The 11,629-nt window shown below is 38.9% G+C and overlaps 1 protein-coding gene across 2 annotated transcripts in view; it reads right to left on the minus strand.

Annotated features, from left to right (window-relative positions):
• LOC103741439 (sperm-associated antigen 6) overlaps positions 1-11,629 on the minus strand; it is a 71,027-nt gene that overhangs the window by 21,805 nt on the left and 37,593 nt on the right. For both annotated transcript variants that reach the window (XM_029567896.1, XM_008842200.3), the window contains exons 4-6: positions 10,941-11,124; positions 2,558-2,763; positions 178-351 (exon numbers count right to left, since the gene is read on the minus strand). In XM_029567896.1, coding sequence (XP_029423756.1) covers positions 178-351; positions 2,558-2,763; positions 10,941-11,124 — 564 coding nt within the window. The remainder of the gene's footprint in view (positions 1-177; positions 352-2,557; positions 2,764-10,940; positions 11,125-11,629) is intronic.

The raw sequence follows: 11,629 nt of genomic DNA on the forward strand, positions 1-11,629 counted from the left end.
CAACTCTGGGAAATTTTGCACACTACAGAATACTTGGCAATGTATGAAGAGGTTTTGGTATTGTCACAACTTGAGGAAGGGGAATTGCACTTATCTAGTGGACAGAGGCCAGGAATACTGGTGTTCACTATGTATGATTGCATCTTGAAGCTTATTTCTCATTTGTTTGGTTTTTACCTCAGGCGTATGTTTTGCAATCTCTCTAATTAAAGTACAAGCATTTTTCTTCACATATTCATCTTTGTTCTTCAGACAGGTAAGCACAACTGGGAAAATATCTGCTTCAATGACCATCTCTGCCAGATCCACAGAATGTTTTGCAATCTGACTGAGGGCTGACAGGATCTGACTCTGTCAAGCAAAAAATAACATGAGACATGTAGAGTCCACTCGCTCACCTCAGAGTTCAAATGTCATTTAAACAGTTTCCATAGTATTCAACTTCCTTTAATTAAAAAGAAAGACAGAAAGGAAGAAAGGAAGGAAGGAAGAAAGGAAGAAGGAAGGAAGGAAGGAAGGAAGGAGAAAGAAAGAAAGAAAGAAAGAAAGAAAGAAAGAAAGAAAGAAAGAAAGAAAGAGGGAGGAAGGGAGGGAGCGAGGGAGGGAGAGAGAGAGAAAGAGAGAGAGAGGGATGGAGGGAGGGAGGGAGGAAAGAAGGAAGGAAGGAAGGAAGGAAGGAAGGAAGGAAGGAAGGAAGGAAGGATCCTACATATCTAGCACAGACTTTCACGTTCTAGTCACACACTCCAGTTTTTTAATTCTCTAATTACTCCATTAGTTCTCTACAAATAACTAAGGAACATGGCCCTTGGATGAATACCACTTCTTAATCACACAATACTTGGGTTGCTAATTTATGATATATGTGCTCTTTAATATAATAATAATTAAGCAGAAATAATATATTTAGTATGATGTTGGTACCATTTCAAAGAACTTTCCATTGCTTAGCTAACATTAACAATTTTAAAACTTTATACAACTGACTTGCAACCACTTCCCCTGAAGGCTAGCTCTCATAGCTTTGGAGAGAGAGTGCTATGAAGATGCCAAGGGAAAATATCAATGAATGATCCAACAACAGCTTCAAGACCAAATAACCACATCAGTGGCCAGCACAGCATATGTCATTGGTACAGTAGTGGCACTCTTATCTTGGGGGCAAGCAACAGCTACCTAATTTGACTATATGCCTACTCAAATGGAGGAAACTCAAGTGTGGTAATTTAAACAATACACATGGCTGGAGTCACCATAGATCTTAGAGAAAAACACCAAGACTGTCACATTGCTAGACTAATGTGATTTCTTGCTATGTGAAAAATATGTATCCTTATATTTACAGACAAATATCCCAGTCACCACTCATCAAAGAAGCTCATTTCGCACCAGTCAGGCTATTACCAAGTACCACAACTGGTCACACACGGATATTGTCTATGAATTGCCCAGTCCTAAGGGACACATCTACAATGCAACCTCTATTCCTAAGACTCATGGAACATAGAAGAGGGATAAGATGAGAACACTAAATGAATCTCTCGGGCCTCAATAATGAAGCTTCCTCATGCAGCGAAGGGCCAGGAACACAAAAGGTTACAAATAGTAGTCGAAGTGTAGAGAGCAAGAGTCTGCTGAATGCTGGTCCTTGACAGGATCCCTTTATTAAACTTCTCCCACCCAAGGCTCAGGGACCATCACAGAAGAGGGGGCAAAAAGGTTGTAAGACCCAGAGAAGAAGTGCATGACCATATGGAAACAGAGTCCTACAAGCTCCTGGGAACCTGCTCATATGATTCTATGGCAATGGTGTCAGCATACATAGGTCCCATGAAAACCCAGGCAGACAATAACCCAGCACAGAACTGGGAAAATGAACAATAGACCTCAATCTTATCTAAAGGAATGTTGGCAACTGATTGCTGCTGGATGAAGAAGAGCTGATCTTCCTAAAACAAGGGACTCTAGAGAGGCTGACAAGACTTAGCGGGTGGACTTGCACTGGGGAATGGCTGGGGATACTGAAAACCCAGTGGGCCTTGAAAAGGATGACCAAGTATATGGGCTCCAGTAGGGGGGGGGACTGTGGGAGGGTGCCAGTGGGGATGGGGGCATAAAAAATGATTAAGAGTTTTTGAGCCGTTCTGTATGAAATACACAAAAATAATAATTTTTTTAAAAAAACATCATTGGTGGTTTTAGAAAGCTATAAGAGGACTAATATACATTTAGCAATTTTCAGAAGAAATTTAAATATTTTAGTGGTGGGCTGGAAAACCTTTGGGTCCTTTGCAGTCCTAAGACTGACTATTTTAAGTATCAAAATAACATCACCTCTACTTTTCAGCATTGCATGGTCCTCCCAATCACATCTTAATTGTATCACCCTTATAGCATTATTTCACATATTAAAAGACAAAATACATAATCTTTTTGTACCTGCTTTTAACATTATCTACTAATTATTATACTACATAGCATCTATCTGTACACATTTTCATTTTCTTGGATTGTAAAACGACTGGCTTATCTGTCTCTTGACCTCGTTTTTAAATACCTTCAATTTCCCATCAGGGTTGAGGATCATCTGGGCTAAGTGAGCGATGGCCCCTGCATCCACTACTGTCTGTGCTAATTCTGGAGAATGTTTTGAAATATCACTGAGGGCCAAGGCAGCAATCCTTTTCAAAGCAATTTCTGGTTCCTGGATGCACAGCACTAAGAGAGGGATAGCTCCAGCATCCACCACAGCTTGAGACAGTTCTGTGGGTCCAAGCAAAACAACTGACTGAGTTTGGGTGACTGACCAGTGGGTAAGCCATTTTTCACACAGACAGATACAGTAAAAAAAAGAAGTGGGGGGGGAGCTGCTTCACTCTCTTGACACCTGCATTTCAAACCAAATTTCATGCTTTCATAAACCACATGAACCAATCCTGAGCTGAAAAGAACAGTCAATAGATGGGCCTTCATTTAAATGAACACATTTGAGGTATGTTAGGCTAAAATAACTTTTTATTCTTTTTATTTTAAGAGCTCAAGTAGATGTCAGATGTTTATGCTCTAACAATTCTGCACTTTTCAATAGGCAAGGATTTTATTCATGGTTTACAATAACAGAGAAAATTTGAATACCGAAAATTTACCAACCTCACTAATTAGGACATAATTTGTGCTATGTGAGTAAACAACATGAATCTTGTGTCAATAATGTCAATTTTTAAATTCGACTCATCTTGTAATACTTTAAAACATTTTAAAATACTTTATACAAAATAAGAAAGCTATGTTTTCATTGAACATTGAAAACACATTTTAAAATTAAGGTTATGTCCCATGGAAGCCCAAACCAGACAAAATCTCAGCATAAACTTAGGGAAATGGGTAAGCAAACCAACCCAACCTAAAGAAATTTTAGCAACTGATGGCTATTGGGAGAGAGAGAGACAGTTTTGTTCAAGGATGGAACTCTTGGTAGGTTAACCAGGCTCCAGTGGATGGACCCACACTGAAGGATATTTGGGGACACAAATTAGATTCTATATATTATATATTTTTACCTATCTAGATATATGAAAGAGTACATTACATTGGGGGGTTTGGGGGGCAGTGAGAAAATGTGGGAATAGGGGAGCTGAATCAAATACCATCAAAGTAAATTGCATGAAAGGTTATAAAATTCAATAAAAAAGAAAAATATTAAAAATATATTTCTTAGTACTATGTATTAGTCACTTTTCTGTTGCTGTGATAGAAACATTGACCCAAGCAACTTATAGAAACAAGAGTTTATTTGAGTTCCAAGGGAATGATAGTCCATCATATCAGGGAGGCATGGTGGCTGGAGGTGGCTGGACCAGGAGCAGCAGAAGCTAAGCTCTCACATCATCATGCAGGCACAGGAAGCAAGAGACCGACTGGAGATTTGGCAAGGCTTAATAACTCTGTAAGCCCTCACCAGCTTCCTCCAGGATAGCCACACCTTCTAAGACCTCCCAAAACAGTGCCATCATCTGGGGACAAAATGCCCAAATACTTGGAGCCTATAGGGGACATTTTCATTTAAACCATCACATTCCACCCCCTGGGCCCATAGGCTCATGACCATATAAAATGCATTTAGCCCAACTTTAAAAGTCCCCATAGTCATTATCAGTTTCAATATTATTCAAAAGTCCATAGTCCAGAGTCTCTTCTGAGACTCAGGCAAATATCTTAACTGTAAGCCTCTATAAAATCAAAAGACAAATTACATACTCCCAACATACAGTGAAACCAAATACACATTACCATTCCAAAAGGGAGGAATGGAGGCATAATGAGCAAATACCATAATGAGCAAGACCGAAAGCCAGCCGGGCAAACACCAAATCCAGGAGCTCCACGTTCAACTTCTGGGACTTTACTTCCAAAGGGCTTAGATGGCTCAGCCTCTCTAGCTTTGCTGCATGCAACACATATCTCTCTCTTGTGCTGGTACAATGCCCTGTATGCAGGTCTTCTTGGCAGATGCCACACAGCTCTGGCATCACAGACCTCTTCTTGGGGTCTCCATTGCCAACCAGGCTTCACCTTCACAGCTTCATACAATGGCCTATCAGGGCCTTCTCTAGGCAGGGGAATCCCCTGCTGCACGCTACCTGGCCTCAGTGGCTCTCTGAAACCATGGAAGAACGTATGACCCCTTCACTCTTGCATCTTTATGCCTTTAAAGCCAGCCCCAGGTGAACAACAATGCCAAGTTTGACTGCAATTTTGGGATGGACTCCAGCCTGCTTTATCCATTTTAAAAGCTTTTCTCTTCAGTGGTCCCTGCAGCATTTTCCTTTCACAAGTTGGAGGCTTAACTAGGTGTGGTCTTGCCCTGGAGGTACTCTCTCCATTGTTTAAGTTTGAATCTCTAGGTCCCTCCATAATCACTTTAATCTCCTTAATCACTTTAATCTCCTTATCAATGGGATCCTCTTCATCACATGCCATGGCTCCAATATTAATCTTCCTAGTGCTCTTTTTCAATCCATCCTATACATTCTGTATTTCTTTCTGCCCCATTTGCTCTTTTTCACTGTAAATCTGTATAATATTCACCATTAACAGCCACACCACCATTTCTATGTTACACTGTCTTGAAATTTCCTCTGCCAGAGAAATTAGTCCATGGCTTTTCAACTTAGCCTCAGGCAAGGTTTTTGGCTGTGGGCAGACTCCAGCCATACTCTTTGCCAAAATACCCCAAATACTGCTTATGTCCTTATTTCCCTCTGGAACTACATTATTCTCAGTACTGCTTTCTTCCAGGTGTTTACTAGAATGGCCTGTTAAGCTCTGCTTACAGCAATCAACCACTTTTCTAGCCCAACCTTCCAAAGTCTTCTACAGTCTTCCAAAACCCCACATGGTCAGGTTCTTCACAGCCAACAGCCCACTATCTGGTACCAGTTACTGTATTAGTCACTTTTCTTTTGTGATAGAAACACTGACCTAAGCAATTTATAGAAGGAAGAGTTTATTTGAGCTTACGGTTCAGGGGAATTACAGTCTGTCATGGCAGGGAGGCATGGTGGCTGGAGGTGGCTGGAGCAGGAGCAGCAGAAGCTAAGCTCTCACATCATCATGCAGGTACAGGAAGCAAGAGAGCAACTGGAGATCTGGCAAGTCTTAAGAACTCTCTAAGCCCACCCCAGTGACATGCTTCCTCCAGGATAGCCACACCTTCTAAAACCAACAACCACCATCGCCACCATCTGGGGACAAAATATCCAAATACTTGGAGCCTATGGGGGACATTTTCATTCAAACCATCACAGATATATAAATGTTAATGTTCAAATAAATGAATAACTTTATGCTTATATTTTCCCAAATTTGTAGTGCTTTAGAACAATGTAAATGACTTAATTTTAAGCTAAAATATTTATTTACCACATCACAGAAAGTCTTTAATTTGAAAAAATATAGTACTTCATTTCTTAATATTTTATTATTTTTTATACAAATGAGTGTATTGCCTGTATGCATGTGAGTGCACCTGTCTTGTGCAATGCCCACAGAAGTCAGAAGAGGGTGTCAGATCCCCTGGAATTGGAGTTGCAGATGGTTGTTAGCTGCCATGTGAATGCTGGGAATCGAACCTGGGTCCTCTGCAAGAACAGCCAGTGCTCTTAACCGCTGAGCCATTTCTCTAGTCCAGTACCTAATTTTTTTTTAATTGGTAATATTATATTTTCTTAAAAAAAAAAGAAAAGCAAATGCAGGTTAACATCTACAATTTTTCCTTAAATTATCATAATTGCCTTGGAATTCTCAATATTGTATAAGTAATTTATTCATTATTTCACTAATCAAGTATTCATGGAGTGTTATTACATATCAGGTCTACTCAGTTCCAGTCCCAGTAACTCACTTCTGCAAAGTAACACTACACTCATCAGAAAATACATGTTTCAGTGTTTTAAATCTGGTGGTAAAAATAATATAAAATTAGAAATTCATATGCAATCTTAAGAATCTGAGGTACTTGAGAATGAGAGGACTTTTTTAATGAATGCAGTAACAGAAACAATGGGGCATCAACCTAGCAATATGAGTTCCTTGGGAGCGGCTGGTCTGTGGCTGCAGCAAGCCAGAACACCAACAGAATGGCAGACAAAGTAGGCGACTGTTTCTCTCCCCCACCACATCCAACTAAGGGAAACAAGAAAAGAATTTCAAATATGGTATGTATAATTTATACATAAAACATTCATATTTTCTGTTAATAATTAACATGTTCCTCAATAATTCAACCCACTGGGCATGATGACATATACCTCTCGGAAAGTTGAGACAAGATCAGGAATTCAAGGCTAGCCTCAGTTACACAGTGAGTTCAAGGCCAGCCTGGGCTACATGAGACCCTGATTCAAAAAAAAATTCAGGCTGGGTGTGGTGGCACACGCCTTTAATCCCAGCACTTGGGAGGCAGAGGCAGGCGGATCTCTGTGAGTTCAAGGCCAGCCTGGTCTACATAGTGAGTTCCAGGACAACTGGGGCTACAGGGAGACCCTGTCTCAAAAAGACCAAAAAAAAAAAAAAAATTCAATTTGACCTAAATTTAGAAGTAAAATGGTATTTTGTTTAATACATTTGACCTCCATGCCAACATAGAAGAGAAATTTATTTCACTTTATCCTTTTTTTATAACACCTAGTTAATTAGAAAGGAATTTAGAGAAATTGGTGTCACAATCAAATAGACGTGATATATATGCATAGTATTCATTTGCCTCTTGTAAGTTTGTGTGTTCCACAACCCCTCCAAGATTAAACAAAAAGATAATAAAAGAAAACAAAACAAAAAAAAATGTGACAGGAATCAACATTAGTATTTCAGGAATCAGTAAAAAATTAATATTAATATTTTCCTCTTTGACATGGGAGTCTTCTTACTGTGTCAACTAGGCTGGTCTCAAACTCAGACTCAAATGGTCCTCCCACTTCAGCCTCCCCAGAACCTTGCACCACAGAAGTCTACCACCATGAAAGTCTAATTACTAGGCTCTAGTCACCTTCCCCCATACACCCTTGCTCCAAGAAGGTACAAAACCCCTAACTCTTATGTCAGATATTTATTGCTATTATTTGCATTTTTATTATTTTGAAAATTGCTATGAGAGTAGATTTTAGATGTTATCACCATAAATAAATGTGAGGGGGTTCAAGTTAATTAGACCTTCTTAAGGCATTCTCCACTATTTAGGCTTTTTGGCATTTACACATTGCAGATGAATATTTGTAAAATTTCTAAATATTAAAATTCTGTCCTCTTCTCATTTCATTGTTCTGTACAAGATAAGAAACCATCAGACTGGCCAGTGTGGCCTTGATTCCTTCCTTATATCACCTGCTTAGGAAGGAGGATGTAACCTAACGAGTGTTTTTGTAGTGTCCACATTTGCCAGTCCCTGAGAGTACTGCCTATCTGCAGATGCAGCAAGTTTTTCTCCTCACTGTTGAGCTGCATGTAAATCAGGCTAGGGAAGAACAAGTGCATCCGCGGGAACCAGCCACTAGCATTAGAGACAATCTGGAAATTTTTCATATATGATAAGGAACTTGAAATAAAGATGGTATCTTAAACACTTTCTTTTTCACACAAAGAAGACCTCTTAAGTTTTCATTGTTACACAGTTCCATCAGAAACTGCTGTGTGACCAGAATAAACCTTCTAACCTCAGAACTTTGTTTCCCCAACTATGACACAAATCAGTAATTTGAAAGTCATACAATAGCTAATCAAATGTAATCATCTTTGCAGGAGTTAAGCTCAGTCAAAGTTGACTACCAAGGGCAGCCTATTTTTAGCTAAAGCTCACAAATAAACACTTGAAATTTATTTTTGAACCCAAACGTGGGAAGCCTTTCCATAAAACTCTTCCAGTCAGGCAATTGCTCTCGCCTGAGTTGGTATTGAATATTGAAGGCCAGTAGAAGTGCTCAGGTTTGGGAGGGGCTGCCCAGGAAGGGTCCACTGAGGTACCCCACGTGCAGTTTCCCAGGCCACCTGGCTACTGCCCATTCCTCCTGATCTTTCTACCTCACCCTTCATACTTCAGGCATCCTTTTGTCTCCAAATGCCAGACTAGTCCCTGAAAACAATGTGAGACTTGGCTTTGGTTATATAAACAACTGTGTTAAAAGAATAATTCTGTAGGATAGGAAAGAGGGTCAAGGAGGAATGGGGATAACCAATCTGTGATGCCATCACATGAGGAGGGAAGTACAGAGAAAGGCTTTGGACTTATCTTCACAGATTCGAAGAGATAAAATTATCATATGCATTCAATAACTAGTAAATAGAATTTTGTGTCAGAATTTGTTTAAACACAAGCCCCCTCCCCAAACCCACTATTTCCAGTTGTCAACAATCAGCCACATTTGATTGCTAACAAAATGCTTTAAAATCTATACAAAGGAGTAGCTTTTAGAAGCTGCATTTTTTTTCATTAAAGTTGTTCTTTTTCAATTATTTAATAACCACATTATTAGTGATGTTGAACACCTTTTAAGATGCTTCTTAGTCATCTTTATTTCTTCTTTTGAGAACTCTCTGTTCAACTCTTTAGCCCATCTTTTAATTGGGTTACTTCTTGTCTTGGCTCTCTATTTTTTGAATTCGTTATATATTCTGGATTATAAACCTCTGTCAGATGTGTCACTGGTGAAGATTTTCTCCCGTTCTGTGGGTTTTCTGTTTGTTTCCTTTGGTTGCTTTTTTTGATGTACAGCAGCCTTTTAGTTTAATGAGATCCCATTTGTTGATTCTTGGCCTTGTTTCCTGAGCAATTGATGTCCAGTTTAGAAAATCCTTTCCTACACCTATATCTTGAAGGTAATTGCCAATGTTTTCCTCTAACAGTTTCAGAGTTTCAGGATTCACAGTGAGGTCTTTGATTCATTTGGAGCTGACTTTTGTGCAAAGTGAAAGATAGGGGTTTAGTTTCATTCTTCCATAGGTGGAGATACAGTTTTGGCAGCACCATTTGCTGAACATAGTCTTTCCTCCAGTGAATGTTTTTGGCCCCTTTGTCAAATATTAGGTGGTTGAAATTTCATGTACTCATATTTGGGTCTTCAATTTTGTTCTATTGATCTATGGGTCTTTTTCTGCCAGTACTGTGTTGTTTTTAATGACTGTAGTAGCTCTGTAATACAGTTTCAAATCTGGTACAGTAATCCCCCAAGCATTGCGCTTAGTGCTGAGGGTTGCTTTGGCTATCTGAGGTCTTTTGTGCTTCCATATGAATCTTAGGATGTTTTTTTTCCAATTCCATGAAAAGTGTCATGGGGATTTTTATTGGCATTGCATTGAATCTATAAATGGCTTTTGGTAGGTTGGTCATTTTCACAACATGAATTCTTCCAATCCATGAGCATGGAAGGTCCTTCCATCTTCTGATGTCTTCCTCAATCTCTTTCTTTAAAGATTTAAAATTTTCATTGTAGAGGTCTTTAATGTCTTTGGTCAGGTTTATTCCAAGATATTTTTTTTTTTTTGCAGCTATTGTGAACGGGAGTGTTTCCATGTGCTCTTTCACTGATTTGAATGTAAATGGTGATTTCTATGGTATACTAAATTGCAATTCCTTTTCCTTTGGAGAAACATAAGCAGTAATCTCTTCAAGCAAGTGTCTGAAATTACAGTGGGAATTGAATCTGGGGTCAAAATTATATGGGGCAACTGGAATGGGCTCTCTAAGTCAAGTCCTATTTTCGAATAATTTTTTCCAGATTCAACCAAAAGGGAAAGACAAGGAAGGCCTCTCTGAACACCTGCCTGACAATGTCAGACCTTTCTCTGAACATGTGCCTTCAATAACACAGTCCCCCTGACATCAGTATTTCTTTATAACTTATATCCACATGAAAAATTTTTGTACATTTTATGACTATATTAATTACAATTTTACTATTTTTAACATCATGAATGAGATTAAAGACTCAATGAGTTCTCAAGGGTGATAACCAAGATGCCCTCTTTAACAAACAAGTTTATCAGGGGAATTTTATTTATTGGTTGGTTGAATTTTATTACTTTTCTTGGTTTAGTTTATTTGGTTTTGAGATAGGATCTTTCTGTGTAGTCCAGGCTTGCCTTGAACTTGCAAGCCTCAGCTCCCTGAATGCTAGGGTTAAAAGTATGCACCATTGTGTCTGACTACCAAAGTCTTTGAAAACCAATCCCAGTGCTCCACACCATACCTCTTCTCCAAATTTCCCTTCTGATAGGACTGCCACGTATAGATATTTTGTGAATAGGTGATCTAAATAACTTGGCTGTAGTTCAAAACTGATTTCTCATAATATATAGAATCATTCTTTAAAATCTATGGTTTATTAAAACTGGTTTTACCTAATAAATCTAAGCTTGAGCCACCCTATTTTCAAAATATGCTCCATTACCTGTATTGTGTCTTGCAATATATCCAAGTGCCCAGGCTGCAGCCTCCTTGACTCCAGGGTCAAAATCTTCTAAGCATATCACCAGTGTGTCCAGAGCTCCACAGTCAACTATGGCCTGTGCAAGCTGAGGAGAATGTTTACCAACTGCTCGCAGCACAAAGGCAGCTGCTTTCTTGTAGAAACGCTACCAGGGAAAAGAGAAGAAATTCAAAATCTAAAGTACACCAAAAGCAATGGGGAAATGACCTTAATACAAATCTCAATGTTTTTTTAATACAAAAGATGAAAGTAGCCTGCAAAATTATTTTATTTGATATTCCCCCATTCCCTTCTGTTTGATAAACTGAAAATAAAATAAGTTTTAAGTTACATTTCAAGGGAGCTGGAGAGATGGCTCAGCAGTTAATAGCACTGGCTGTTCTTTCAGAAGATGCAGATTTGAATCCAGCACCACATGGCAGCTAACAACTATCCGTAACTCCAGTTCCAGGGGATCCAATGCCCTCTTCTGTCCTCTGTGAGCATTGTACAACATGGGTACACTTACATACATGCAGACATAACACTCATACACATAAAGTAAAAAATTTTTTCAATGTTACATTTCAAATGTTTTACATTTAAGCATGAATTTGGAAATGGCATAAAATCAAATGTAAACATGGTACTTTCCACAATTTCATAAGATG

This window comes from Nannospalax galili, unplaced genomic scaffold, assembly GCF_000622305.1.
Source record: "Nannospalax galili isolate Female #2095 unplaced genomic scaffold, S.galili_v1.0 scaffold321, whole genome shotgun sequence".
Classification (NCBI taxonomy): Eukaryota; Metazoa; Chordata; class Mammalia; order Rodentia; family Spalacidae; genus Nannospalax; species Nannospalax galili.